This window comes from Barbus barbus (assembly GCF_936440315.1).
Source record: "Barbus barbus genome assembly, chromosome: 3".
In the NCBI taxonomy this organism is placed as follows: domain Eukaryota; kingdom Metazoa; phylum Chordata; class Actinopteri; order Cypriniformes; family Cyprinidae; genus Barbus; species Barbus barbus.
In genome coordinates, this window is record NC_136731.1 from 39,208,914 (window position 1) to 39,224,312 (window position 15,399).

The 15,399-nt window shown below is 35.0% G+C and overlaps 2 protein-coding genes across 2 annotated transcripts; both read right to left on the reverse strand.

The window, feature by feature from the left end:
* Positions 1–4,421: 4,421 nt before the first annotated feature.
* ifnphi2 (interferon phi 2) lies at positions 4,422–5,395 on the reverse strand (the record flags this gene model as incomplete). The annotated part of the gene is made up of 5 exons (XM_079399669.1): positions 4,422–4,508; positions 4,633–4,716; positions 4,901–5,047; positions 5,172–5,258; positions 5,348–5,395. 5 exons carry the CDS (start codon positions 5,393–5,395, stop codon positions 4,422–4,424), a joined length of 453 nt encoding a protein of 150 aa, XP_079255795.1.
* A 5,876-nt stretch (positions 5,396–11,271) lies between these two features.
* Positions 11,272–14,188, reverse strand: ifnphi1 (interferon phi 1). The gene is made up of 6 exons (XM_079386220.1): positions 14,154–14,188; positions 13,565–13,642; positions 12,936–13,007; positions 12,609–12,764; positions 12,208–12,300; positions 11,272–11,979 (listed from the first exon to the last, which is right to left on the reverse strand). Exons 2-6 carry the CDS (start codon positions 13,565–13,567, stop codon positions 11,878–11,880), a joined length of 426 nt encoding a protein of 141 aa, XP_079242346.1. The 5' UTR covers positions 13,568–13,642; positions 14,154–14,188; the 3' UTR covers positions 11,272–11,877.
* Positions 14,189–15,399: the final 1,211 nt, after the last annotated feature.

Sequence of the window (15,399 nt, forward strand, 5' to 3'; positions counted from 1 at the left end):
ACAGCAAGTTACTTAACCTAACAACAAAAGCAACCATAAAACAGTGTAAATACATCTGGAAAACAGCATCTTTTTTTTGCTAGAGGTGTATTCTTTTTCTAATCACTGTAAAGGAAATAACTGACTTTCACTTTTAAATTGCATCACATCACCATTTCCATTCAGCACTGGACAGTTCACTGTATGAAGACTTCTGTATTCATATTTTAAGATTGTATTTTTGTTGCATTTTACAACGTTTTTGTCATTTTTGAATAATAAATACATTTTTAATACAGACTTCTCAGATCTTGTCTTGTTTTATAAAAAAAGAGAGAGAGAGAGATCTTTGCTATGTTTGATTTTTGGTGAAATTAGCTTATAGTTGAGTAAAAGAGATCAATAGTAAGTGTGATTTAAATAATCATGGGTCTTGTCATTTTCATTCAAAAAGTTGACAAGTAAACATTAGCAGATGTTTCCCTTCACTCAAAAACACATAAAATAGAATTTAATTTCAAATTCAAACAGGCCTCACTCAAAATCACAGACTTTTGATAATCAACTTAAAATAAATGAGCACATTTCACTAATTATATTAAACTCATTGTGTCATAGATTCATTAATTTAGGAGATTTTGCATGATTTATTCAGATAGATTCCATTCAAAAATCTAGCCTTAAAAACTACTCAAAAAATATAATGTGTAATATTGTTACCATAATTTTTTTTTTTTTTTAAAGTAGACAGCTCGTTCCATTTTTTACAGTGTAGTAGTGAGGAATGTGTAATCTTATCATAGCCTAGGCTATACCAGGTGTAGTGAAATAGGCTATATGAACCGTACCTCTCTTTCTCAAAACTGTGACCTTACACATTGATAATGTGACCTTCTAGATTTGTGCATCTATGTGGCTGTTTGTTCCAGCAGAAGTGATAGTTTTAGCAGACATTATGATACGAGATCCGAATAGACCTATTAGCAATCACACTTTAACCACATATCCTGTGTTTGTACATTGCTGCAAAATAACATCCTGTTTTTGTCTATTTCTATGTCTACAATAAATGCAAATTTGTTGTATTGCATACAGCATGACATCATAATATAATGCACTGCACTGGTCACAAATATATAAATAATCTCTTCTTCATTTATTCATTGTTTGCAAGCAGAGTTTGTAGGGAGAAGTAAGTTAAAAGGACACTCTCTCTCCAATGTCTCAATGCTAAATATTTCACCAGTTGCCATTGTGTAATTGTTATGTGGCTTTAAACAAACTGGGACTGCTCTAGAAAAGCTTATGAAGGATTGTTCACAGACACTGTCAAATTGAAACCCTGTAAATGTTGTTTTAATCCAGCAGTGGTAGTTGATGTTAAACATGAATGCTGTAAGATCAGTAAACTCAGAAAGCCAAAGAACGGAAATGTAATTGTCATAGCAAGTTTCAAGGCTGTAACTGATGGGCTTCTCTGTTTTGTTTAAATGAATGTCACTGAGGAAATGCATAGCTATGTGTCACATTTTTGCGTAAAAATATCAAAGGATTATTTGGGCCAAAATAAATGATAAATTATCTCTCTATTTTTTAGAAATTATAAAATTATATTTTTTATACATGATAAAAAATCTCATTAACAATAAAAAATAAAGTGGCATGTTGCAAATACAAATAAATTACAAATAAAAAAAACTGCAATAAGTACATTGCATAAGTATTCATACCCTTAACAAAATATTTAGCTGAAGCACCTTTACAGCCTCAAGTCTTTTTTGTTTGATGCGACAAGCTTTGCTCATCAGCATTTGGTAATTATCTGCTAATCTCCTCCTCATCTCTTAACCTCCCAAGCTCTGTCAGGTTGGATGGGGGCAGATGCACATTTTCAGGTTTCTCCAGAAATATTTTATTGGGTTCAAGCTCAGGCTGTGGCTGGGCCACTCAAGGACATTCACAGAGTTGTCTATAAGCCACTCTTGTTGTGTTTAGGTCCATTGTTCTGTTGGAAGGTGAACCTTCTGCCCAGTCTGAGGTTCTGAATGCTCTGGACTGGGTTTTCATTAAGGCCATCTCAATATTTTGGTGCATTGATCTTTTCTTCTACTCTGACGAGTCCCTCAGTCCCTGCCACTGAAAAACAGCCCCACAACATGAGACTGCTACCAGCACACTTTACTTTTGGGATGGTACTCTGCATGTGATGAGCAGAGCCTGCTTTCCTTCAAACATGATGCTTGGAATTGAGGTTCATCAGACCTGATAATATTATTTCTCACAGTCTGAGGGTCCTTTAGGTGCTCTTTTGCTAATTCTAAGAGTGTTTTCATGTGTCTGCACTGAAGAGTGGATTGAGTCTTGCCACACTGCCATAAAGCCCAGATCGATGGAGTGTTGCAGTGGTGTTTGTCCTTCTGTAGATTTCTCCTATCTGCATATACGATCATGGAGCTCAAATAGAGTGACCATCAGGTTCTTCGTCACCACTCTAACCACTCAAAGCCCTTCTCCATCAATTGCTCAGTTTGGCCAGGAGACCAGCTCTAAGAAGAATCCTGGTTGTTTCAAACTTCTTCAATTAACGGTAATGGAGACCACATGATTCTGTGAACCTTCAATAAAGCAGAATTTTTTTCTGAACTCTTCCCCAGATGCGTGGCTTGATGCAAACCTGTTTCTGAGCTCTACAGACTGTTCTTTGGACCCCAGGGCTCTGATATGCATTATCAGCTGTTGGACCTTTTATTAAGAAGTGTGCCTTTCCAAATCATACTCATTCAATTTAATTTGCCACAGGTTCACTCAAAGTCTATTAACACCTACAAGCAATATGAATGCTCCTGAGCTTCCAACTGTCCCAGATCAGGGTATGGGTGCTTATGCAATGGAATCATTTAAATTTGTATTTTTTATAAATTTGCAAAGATGTTAAAACCCTTTTGTTTGTTTTTTTGTTTTTTTGCTTTACCATTATAGTGTATGGAGTGTAGATTGATGTGGAAAAAAGTAATTCAAAGCAGTTTAACATAAGGCAGCAACATAAAACATGAAGGGATATGAATACTTTCGCAAGGCACTGTATAGGCATTGTATATATATATATATATATATATATATATATATATATATATATCCCTCTGTTCTGAGACTTTATAGTAACTCTCCTTATATGATAAAAATGGCAAAAAATAAATAAATAAATATATATTATGAAGTAGTGAAAATAGTAATTTTTCCAGAATATCTTGTCACATGTGTTTTTGGCTATATGTCACAAGATTCTTGTGACATATAACCAAAAACACATATATAATTTTTTTAACGATTAAGAGCCAATACAAATGTTTACAAAATTGCAGTGCATGTGCAGTGATAAAGTGTTGCTGCGTTCCGTGCAAGAGTGCAGTGCAAAAATGGCCCATGTGGACTTACTCTATGAACAACGTATAAGCGTCTAGTGCAGGGGTGGCCACCGTCGGTCCTGGAGAGCCACAGTCCAGCAGAGTTCAGCTCCAACCCTAATCAAACACACCTGATCTCTATTGGTTACTAGAAAGCTACAGGCAGGTGAGTTTTTCTCAAGGTTGGCTTACTTTAGGTTTAGCCTACTCTGCAGGACTGTGGCTCCATCATTGGAGTCTGACAGCCCCTCCCTCTCTGTTACGAAATTAAAGCTTCCACAGCTGAGTGCATTAAGTATCCAACCTTCTACACTTGTTTTTATTGTCGGTTAATTAAGTGCATCATATGGGCATTTGAGGCCACTTTTGCTTTATTGGAATTTTATCATGTGCAATCCACATTTATACAAAAAAAAAACGGCATAGAGCATAAATATACACTTGGGACGCCACCTAAGAATCATTACGATCAACCAAATGGTCGAAGCAATCTTTCGAAATAATGGAGTGAACTAGCCTTGCTGCCCACTTTTGGGCTTGTTAAACCCACACGACCTGTCTCAGACTCTCAGTGCCCTCTCTTGGGGAAATGCGTGCGCAACACTGTCCCTGGTCTGAAAATGCAGCATCGAGTGTGAAGCACGTTCCTTGCTGATTTTTAAATGCTTTAAAAATACATTATATTTTTTTTAAAAATATACAAAGAAGGGCAAAAACATGTAAAGGTAGGCCTAGAGAATATATAGCTGTGTAAGTGTGAAACATGATATTTCTGTCCGTTTTTGTAAAAATACATTTTGCCACATGGGATAAAACTCGCTTGTAATTCACTGCTAGTAAGTTATACTCAGAGATATGAACTTAAGTGTCTTTAGTTTTATTGAGTGTTCAGCATAATCATCTTACATGATCATAATTACACAAATGTATCAATCGGATAAATAAATAAATAAATAATTAAACAAATACATAAATAAATAAATAAATAAATAAATAAATAAATAAATAAATAATCTACGGAAAACTACTCAGAATAATTTAACTGAATGATTCAAGTGCAAGCGTGAATTTAAGAACATGCAGGAGCTCCTTTCGAACCACCTCCCATGCGCAGACACTGTAGTCCTGAAGGAGAAAAGAAAAAAAGACAGCAATTATTAATAGCCTCTATGGGCTTGAATGACAATATATTGTTAGAGTGATTTGTAAACCATATTTTATGCATGCTGAACAATGAGGTCTGGTGTACCTTGTTTCTGAGGAGAGTGGCCAGTTTATCAAAATAGGTTTTCAGTGCATCTTCTCTTGTGGGAAAATCATCCACGGGTCGCTGCTTTCGCCCAATGATCCACACGGGTGAGAAATGTGAGACGATTACATTTACATTTATGCATTTAGCAGACGCTTTTATCCAAAGCGACTTACATTGCATTCAAGTTTTTACATTTTATCAGCTCTTACAGGCATGTTCATATATTTATCTGTGAAATTCTATTAAAAATATATTATGCCCTTACACATTGGTGCTCGCCAGTTAAACGAAAAACGATGCTTTGGAAATCCTCCACTTTCCCATGGTTCCAGGATTCTGGATGACTATCGTTAGCAAACAGGTAGTTGATGTGCTCCATGATTTTATACACTGCCTTTGCTACACCAATGTTCTGTAAATTAAACATATAACATAGAAAACATTATTCCCGGTCGTCATTCTGGGTTAAGTAGCCTAGTAATCAACAGAAACATTTAGACAATCTAAAATGCATGTCTTGATGTGTTATAGTTCACCTGATTGGAGTCATTTGATAGCAGTGCAGATGTCGGGAAGGTTATTTTGACGTTTTCTTTTAAGCATTCACGAGGAAAAAGACCTCCCTATAAGGAAAGACACAACATAGGTTAAGATATAGTTTAATATGTTCAACAGGTAAAGGAATGAAAAGCAACCGAAAAAAATTACTTACCATATTCTCAAGTAGTCTGTGAGTTTTTCTTACGAGATCCCGCCGCATGATGCATTTTGTTGGCATTGAACAAATTTGGGTGAAAAAAAGAAATGGGCACAACAAAGCGATAAATTTCCAAAGTGCCATTGTATTCGTGTGAGAAAAGAAAGCAACGAGATCAGAAAAATTATGCTCAAAGTCAAAAATTAAAAGTGCTGTAAAATAACACTCGGTAACAAACGGTGATGAAACCTCTTGAAAATCTCCTGATATTGCTGAAGACATGGATGCTAATGGTCCGTTTTATACTATAACTGAGTGATGAATGGAAAGAACAAATGTACTGGATTTTTTTGTAAACCACACTCGCTTTGTTTCCCTCTGCGTCTCTCTCGCCTTTGCTGTGGTTAATGAGGATGTGGTCTATATCTATCTATCTATCTATCTATCTATCTATCTATCTATCTATCTATCTATCTATCTCTAATTTCGCTGGTCACAAAATATAAAATATCAAACTAAATCTCAGAATTGAGAAAAGCTGGTCAGTCGCAACAGAAGTTCATCATATTATCTATGAACAAAGTTTGACAGCCAGAAAGTGTCCATGACCTTTTATTTGGAACATTATTTCAATTGTTTCATATTCTTTGAGGGAAAAGTGTGATTATGCTTTATTTCTTTAAAATAAATGCCATATTTTGATTCTTATATATTGCACTTTTTTTTTTTTTTTTGTTACATAATGCGTCTAACATTGTCTTTTCTGGTAGAACATGCTATATACAACACTACTGTTGTCCTTATAACTAAATCATCTTAAGAAGCCTATCTTATAAGAAACAATTAATTAGAATTTTGTATACTTTGGATATTTCTTATGGGTCACAAAACCCGTATAATGGGAGAAAGTTCACGAGTTTCACATTGAAGAAGAAAAAAATGAAGCAAATAAGAGAAGAGCGCGTTCTCGGCTGAATGGCTAAATGATGTAACTATAAATGACGCTATTTTCATTACATTGATTAAACACTGGTCAGGATCTGTCATCATCATCAGGAGACCGCAGGGTAGTACGTGCGCCCAATTTATTTTCACTTTTCACTCGCAACTCGAAATAAGCTGCTGGGCAAGTCCCAATTCTTTCTATGAATGAACGGTTGAATTTTTTTCTCTTTCATAAAATTGATAAGAGAATATCGTTTTCTCAGACAGTTGGAAAGCGAAGCTCCCATTCGAGGTGTTGCACCAGCATCATAAGCGAATCATAACTACCAGCGCCTCACCACAGTTCACTTCCCACACCCACAAACCACACGAGCGTGTGTACTCCCCGGGTCCTCGCGCTCTATGAATTCAGTTCTGTCGATTCAGCGCGTGTTGCAGGTTATGTTCCACTCATAACTAATAATGAGTGCGCGCTATAATAATACCCGCTCCGTCATCATTAATAGCGGAATATTCCGTCTTCATCACTATTCACGTAAGCGCAATTACCTGAAATTAGGCTTTAGGCCTATATTCATTTAGCCTCTGCTGTCAAGTAGCCTATTTGTGGAAAAATAACAAAGGGAGTATCTTTATATGCATCATTATGGAACTGAGACCAAGACTAACTGATTTTTTTTTTTTAAATCCTTTAAATGCATCATCATCATCATCATGGAATTACATAACAGTTGAGTCTATTGTATGAGTCGAACAATAAAATTATGAAAGAAATAAAGATTGCTGAAATCTTCTGAATCAGGTGGTTGGCCTACCGTACAGACAAGAATGGTAATGTGACGATTAAACTACAAAAGTCTATGATTTCACTAAATAAATATGAGCGTTTCGAATGTTGGCCTATCTCTGAAAGGAAATGATTGTCTTCAGATTGTCTTTCAATGGCATTTTCTGTTAAGCTCGTCTGCTGTTTTTGTTCAGGTGCAATGCAAAAATCGACCCATATTTTTACTCGGCAAACACAGTTGTAAATTTGAACCAGTGGATAACTAATATGATAAATGGTGCTAAATCGCACTAAAATTGTTAATTGGCTCTAATCATAAGGGAATCAGTTTAAGTTTTTCAAATGGTGCTTTATACATTATAAGTGCTCCTTCTTAGATTTTAGATATGTTACTCCACTCCATGCTATGGGACTCTACTACAATGGCAAAAGCGGTGTTAAAGCAATTTTATACTTTTCTGAGGTCAAATAGTCATGTGTTAAGGCCGTGGAATATTTCCTTTTTTTTTTTTTTTTGCCTTGAGGACAAAAAGGTTGAGAACCAAGTTATCTTCAGGAAATACTCTGTATTTTAATGTTGTTTTTTAACCCTTTCCCCAACTAAACTAAGATAAAGAGAGAGTTAGAGCACCTTTAAAGAACTATACAGGGGCTTAAAGTCGGCATGAAATCAAAATGGAAAATTCAAAATTTTTAATGGAATACTGTAGTGTTTATTATAAATAATTGATCCTTGCACTTCATTATATATATATTTTTAAATTCATGTGCCTTTGTAATCTTTAATCAAAAATGTTAACCTCCCCTCCCCCTCAAAACTCAAACGGGTAGTACACTACCCTTAAAAAATTAAAGGATATTAGGATATTACCACAACATTACTTTTATGGAGGACGCGCTAAATCATTAAGGTAGTCTCTCTCTCTCTCTCTCTCTCTCTCGATTCAATTCAATTCAGTTAGCTTTATTGTACAAAAGCATATTTTGTATGCTTTTGTTATATAACACTCTGTATATAACACTCTAATTTGTGTTGGTTTTTGATGGTGTTTGTCCAATGGGTACTTGTTTTTCTCGGAGTTGATGATCTGTGTGGGCCGAATGGTTGAGAGTGTGTGTGAGTCCTGAGGCTGGCTGATCTCTGTCAGTCTCAGCACCAGCTGAAGAAGGGGACTCTTTGTGGGGTTCAGCTCTTGGTGTTTTAGGGCTTTATAATGGTATGTGCTGGGGTCGCTTGTTTTTAGGTGTTTCCAGAATTTCAGGGCTCTTTTTTGAATGTTTAGAAGGAGAGGGTATTGGCCTAATTCTGCCCTGCATCCATTGTTTGGTGTTTTTCTTTGGACTTTGAGTAGGCCTATTCTTTTGCAAAAATCTAGAGTTTCAATTGGAAGTTTTTCTCAATTTACAAAGTCAGATTTTATAGATGGACCCCACACCTCACTGCCATATAATGCAATTGTTTCAATTACTGCTTTGAAAAGTTTGAGCCAGATTTGGATTGGGATGTCAATTTTAATTGATCTTTTCATGGCATAGAAAGCACTTTGAGCTTTCTCTTTGAGGAAGCTTATTCTTTCTCTCTCAAAATAGAGATGCAATAAGATTAAAATAGCCGCAGATGTGGGCAACTGGTGATTAGCAGATTTATCATGACAGTGCACCCGCCCATGCATCATGTCAGGGGCAAAACATCACCCACACTCTTAAAAGAAAAGGTTCAAAAATGAACCTTTTGAGGTTCCTGGAGATTGCAACTGTGGGGGAACCTTAAAGGTTCATTTTTTTATATTTTTGAAAAAGTTCTAATTGGAACCTTGACTTAAAGGTGCATTAATGACCCTCATGGGTCCCTTTTTGAACCTTTTTCTAGATAAACAAATGTTTAGAAGAAATCATAACCAGGCGAAGGGGTTGAAAAAGAAAAAAGAAAAAAATATAGATTTAAATATTATGGATACACTGTTCCAAATACACTCACCTCACTGATGACATAAAGAGATCTCAGACTCTCTTTTAATAGAAGTGAAATCAGCAGGACAGCAGCAACCACTGAGACCTTAAAGGTGTCATAGAATGAAAAACTGTCTTTATCTTGGTATAGTTAAATAATAACAGTTCTGTACATGGAAGTTACATACCGTGAGCCTCAAACACCATCGTATCCTCCTCCTTATGTAAATCTCGTGATTAAAAAAGACCACTGAAAAACAGGCAAATCAGAACATAACACCGACTGTAACACAACAGTCGGGATCACTACGCCCCCAACATTTGCATAAACACGCCCTTGTTCGAGGTCAGCCGAACCCAAGTAGGGCTTGCTGCAGTCCACAACATCCAGGGGGCGTGGTTGGATCCACATCTAGGGGGTGGAGATTGGTAGGTTTAGGGGTGGAGATGGGGTGGGTTTAGGGATCAGGGGGTGGAGATGGGTAGGTTTAGGTATAGGCAGGTGGGAGGAGTTGGATCTGGATCCAACCATACTAAATGGTGTTTTATTGAAAATCTAAAAATGCACAAAGTCTCCTGTGAGGGCTAAGTTTAGGTGTAGGGTTGGTGTAGGGCAATAGCACACACAGTTTGTTCAGTATAAAAACCATTACGCCTATGGAGAGTCCCCATAAACCACAAAAACCAACATGTGTGTGTGTGTGTGTGTGTGTGAACAGAACCACACCGCCAAATCAACTAAGTAAGGTAGGCTATAATTTAGGCTACATCCAGCCCCTAAGAAGGATTATTGTGCGATAAATAATTACATTTTTGAGTTGAGGTATTAATTAGCTCTTAATTAGTTCTTTGTCAGGAACTGTTCTTTTTGAGCCCAAAAGTTCAGACAAGACGCATATTTACTCTTATCACTAAGGAGGACATAAAATGTTATTTGAGAATAAAGTGTTTAAAAATCTTACCTCTTTATGGTCTTAAATCCAAATAAATTTTAACACTTAAACTTAAATTCATTACAGTGTAAAAACAATTGTTGTAGCAACGATTGCTGAACACAAACACTTCAATAATTACTGTAGGCCTGGCCTACCCGCTGAAGTCCTCTGGTTTCGTTAACAGTGGATAACTGGAGCAAGATGATCGCAGTCAAGTTTGAATGAAACGAACCAAAGTGAGCTGCAGTGTGACTGAAAGAAGCTCGGGCCTTAAATACCCAGATGTTTATTCTGTATTGCTAATGACGACTGTTGTTATCAGAGATTTTCCTATAATCTGATTGGCTGAGAGGTCTTTCCAGCAATGAGATTTCACGGAACCGTTTCACCGTTTGTAGGCTATCACTTCAGTTGCAGCATTTTTCACGACGTGTTAGAAATATGTTGTTGTGTCACGAAATATAGTTTTAAGAGTTTTAGCGGGAGAATGTAATTGTTTAATCTTTATTTCTTAATAAATAAATAATTTTCTTTCTAAAAAAAAATTATTTTCTAAAATAATATATAAAAATAATTTTAAGGGCAGAGTTTAATATTTAATATATGCGCTAGTGATGGTGCTTTTAGTTAGGCTACATTGTTATGCCATTTTAATTGCGTTTTTATTTATATCTCGACAGCTTGAATTTAAAGTTCACTCAAAAATGTAAATTCAGTCATCCTTTTACTACAGTGCTTATTTCGTTCCAGCGTGATTTCATTTCTTCTGTGGAAAATAAAAGATGTTTCAGATGTTTTTTACTTTAACTGTATTGACAAAAACAGAGACCCCCCCCCCCCCATCTTTTCTTTGTGTCTCACGAAATGTAACGTCCCAGATATGACTTTGGCGCCCCCTTCGAGAAGAGCCTCTTTGTGATATCCATTATAGTGACGCATTTGCATTACAGAAATATCTGTAAATAAGAATTTTAAAAGGTTACACTTAATTCTAAGGTGTCATTGTTACATGTATTTACTATTATTATAACAATAAATTATGCATAATCACATGCAAGTAACCCTAAGCCAACCCCTAATCCTAACCCTAACCATAAGTACATGTAGTTAATTAATATTATTCCAATCGGTACTTAAATATATAATTACACCGTAACAAGGACACCAAAATAAAGCATAACCAAAAAAAAAAAAAACTTCTTTACTTTTCACAAAGAACATGTTCAAAACCGTAGACGAAGTAAATAGGCTTCAAGGAATTGTAAACTCTATTGGAGTGTGGAAGTTCAAAGTATTTGGTAAACAATGGTAAAAACCTCAAGCAGTTTCAATAAATCATTTTTATTTGAAAGTACAAAACATTGTATGACAATTGTAGCAAATAAATAACTATAAATAATATTAAATATGAAAACAATAAATATACTGAGATATAAAAATTGTGCACAAAGATATATAAATCGATTTAAATATACTTTAAACAAATATGAAACATACCCAACATGCATGTGCATCACAACATACTGGCTGACTGACAATTAACACATGATCGGAAATGCATAGCATGTTTTTTCATTTAGTTTGCAAAATGTATAGTTTAGGCAAAGAGGCTTATTCTCACCTAAACCAAAAAGAAAAGTTTTCACAGGTATTTGTAAGAAATGTAATTAACTTTTTTTGATCTGATAACTTCCAGTTTTCATAGGAAACACATAAGGTAAACTCTGTATTAAAGCACTACCCATTGGTCAATATAAGCGACTTCTAGGCTACATTCACTGCAATTAAATACAAATACACAAATACATTTATAACATTCTTTTTTTTCAGTATATTTGTTTGTAAGGCAGTTTTTGTAACTTTTTTTTCTTCTTCTATGGAATGTGTCACAATCAGACATTTTTCTGTCATTATTGTCTCTTAAACTCTTAGGAGAATCTTAATTTAGCATTGTTCGCGATGATGTCCATCCTCTGAAGGTGGCTTCTCACAGCACTCCGGATTTGTTCCCATGCTTGAGCACTATATTTCTTAAAACACAAGAGGAACATCTATCACTGACTTTGCATTTTATATGCAAGAAAATAATTCCCTTTACTCTTTACAAAGTAACATTAACATCGCAGAAGTGCAAATACAACATGCCTCTTAAGGCACTAAGAAAAATAAAGCTGATTACAGAAATCAGTCAACAAATTAAAGAAACACATACAAACAATGTAACAAGCTGTGATATTATATTATGCAATCAAACTTACTTCTTTCTTTAAAATCTTCTTCAAATTCCCAAAGTGCCTTTTTATCCTCATCTTGTAAGACTCCTTTTGCAATGGCTTTTGGTATTGGGCCACCTGATAAAATGTAAACAAAATATAAACAATGAGAAAAAATAACATGAATGATAAAATAACAAAACATAATTTTTACATTTCATATAACACATTTATTGAATTGCTCTTATTAAGTTAGGCTTTTGATCTGAACATCAACATGATTAATGTCTTAACAGTTTTGAGTGGAATCATTCAATCTAAATTCATGGTCTATTACTATTAAGACAATCCCTTTGATGATAATATAGGATTATATGTAATTCATAGAATGGAATTCTGAAATCAGTTTATCAGAATAAGCACAAATACTTTCAGACAAGACTTACGCATTCTTTAAGCTCAGATGACTGCCTGTGCAGGACTTTTAGGAAATATTCCACTGTCTTTGGGTTCCATTTCACTGAATTCATGTGCTCTGAGGCATCCATGAGCTTGATGATATGATCTAAGGTCAAGACAAGAAACTTCACCTGGTCCTCCACCTGTAAGGAGACATAATGCTGTGTTTAGGTAACTGGCCCCACACAAAGACCGTTGTGCTGTATATGATTTTCACATAATGAAATTATTATCTCATTTTTGCCTATTTATTTTGATAGCATACGTTTTATTTATGTAATGAAATGTTTGATCACAGAGAAATGTTTACAAACCTCAGCTTTGTCCATCAAGTTATACAGGGGTCCCGGAAAATGCACCCTGATATTCTGAGGATATTGTCCACCCTATAAAACAGAGTCATTTGTAAGTTCTGATATGTTCCTGCATATTTAGCTGTTCATCCATATGCACCAAAACTTTCTTAAGACATTTTACTAAAATTTTAAAAACATCAATGTACAAAAAAAATGAAATCTTGACTTAAATAATTTTAATCAAACTGATTGATAACATTGATTAGTTCACTGCACTTTGTCAATGAATTACTAATAAAGAAAACTGAGAATTAGTGTGAATAAATGGCTAGAAGCAAAGATGCTGTAACATAATGATGGACACTTTTACAGTTTTTTTTAACGCATCAGACTAAAAGTGACAGCATCCCTCAATAAATACGTTTATTGCGATATATTACAAATAGTCGTGAATCATTCTGTAGTCTAAGGTTGAATTAACAACTAGACATTACAAAAACAATAAATCTGTTGTATATCCTAAATATATAGGCAAATCGAGAGTCCTTGCAGAAAATGGCTGTGGGTGTATATTGCGCAGCAATCTAATGTCTTCTGATGAACATTTACTAATAATTAATGAAGCTTTAAAAGTGTAGGCTACTTACCATTTCCCCAAGCAGACTCAGAGATTCGGCGCTCACCGTCCAATACCGGCCCAGCCATCTGCAAGCGGAGCACTGGCTCTGCAGAGTTACAAATATCACAAAGATATACGTCCACATTTGAGTTTGTTTCATCTTTGTATGCGTGCAGTAGCTTTCTACTGTGTGGCTCGAGAGAATGTTGCAGGGACATGGTGGAGTATGCTGGATTTTATTCGGAAGTATGGAAAGGGAAAACGCAGCAGGTCGGTGCTCTCCGGCTTACTTTCACTTTCTAGTTGTGTTCAGGCGAATAGACTTCTATACAAAATATATCATCTGGTCTGCTATTAATAATAAAAATACTTTTAAAAGCAATATATTTAGTACTTAGAAAAGAAGTGAGAAGAATATATTAGTTATAGCTTATTCTTTAATCGTCTTTAGTTGAGCCTACTACACACCAGCGCAAAACGCACACAACATGACATGTAATACACAAATTAATGTTATTAGCATCCTCAGTTTAAATTAAAGCAATCCCACGGCTCAAATAATTACCTGATTCCAAAGTATTTCAAGCTGATGTTTCTAAACAAGAAGGGGGTTATACCTGCGGGTTGCGTGTCCAGAAAAACACTTTCTGTTTGAGACGTAATGCCTTTACGCAACGTGCTGACGCAACCTCGTAAAAGAGCTCTCACTGGATTTCACCGCAGCTTTCTCATGGTGGAGTGAAATTCATTTTCTCATCATTCGTCACTACACAAGAAAAATGAGCTGCATTGACCATCAGTTTAGCAAAATAATATTTACTTCCAGCATATATTTTTACAAATATTTTTGGATAGGCGGCTACACTTTATTTTAAGGTGTCCTTGTTACAGTGTAATTATACATTTAAGTACTGAGTAATATTAATTAACTACATGTACTTACTATATGGGGTTACTTGCATGCACTTGTGCATAATCTATTGTTATTATAATAGTAAGTGTAACGTGTAACATGTAGGCTACACCTTAATATAGTGTTACCATATTTTTTGGTACAAATTAATTGTCATTATTATTATTATTATTATTATAGTTGTTGTTGTGGTGGTTAAAATATTTAGTATAATTTTCTTAGAAAATAATATATTATTAAAAATTAATACAGGTTATGCTTTATAGCTATATCAGGAACAGGGGTAGCCTAGCTAATTTCGAGCTAATTTCGAGATCCTTTTCCTATTTAGCACCCAAACTCTGGAACAATCTATACCTAACACTGTTAGGGAGGCAGACACACTCTGCCTAAACTAAAAATAAAACAAAATAACTAAAAATATAATAAAATACCTAACTATATAATACTAGTATTGTTAGAAATTGCAACAATATAAAAATATAATACATTTAAAATTTTAATTAAAACAATAATATCCTGGCCAGAGGAGAACTGAGCCTGGTTTCTCCCAAGGTTGTTTTCTCCATTCTGTCACAGAGGGAGTTTTGGTTCCTTGCCACTGTCACCTCTGACTTGCTCAGTTAGGGACACTTAATTTCTAGCGATTATCATCAATTTGATTTCACAGATTTAAACTAAACTGAGCTAAACAATGACATCACTGGAATTCAATAATGAAATGCCTTTAACTGAAAATTGAGTGTTTAATCTTATTATTATACATTGACACTCAATCTGTACTATTGTTAAAAGCGCTTTATATAAATAAAGGTGACTTGACTTGACTAAAAATAATAATAAATAATAATAATAAACCAACTAATGACCAGCTTGAATCTAAATGGCACGGATGAAATGGTATGACAATTTCAAAATAGTCATAATTTTTAGGCGTGCAATTTTAATAA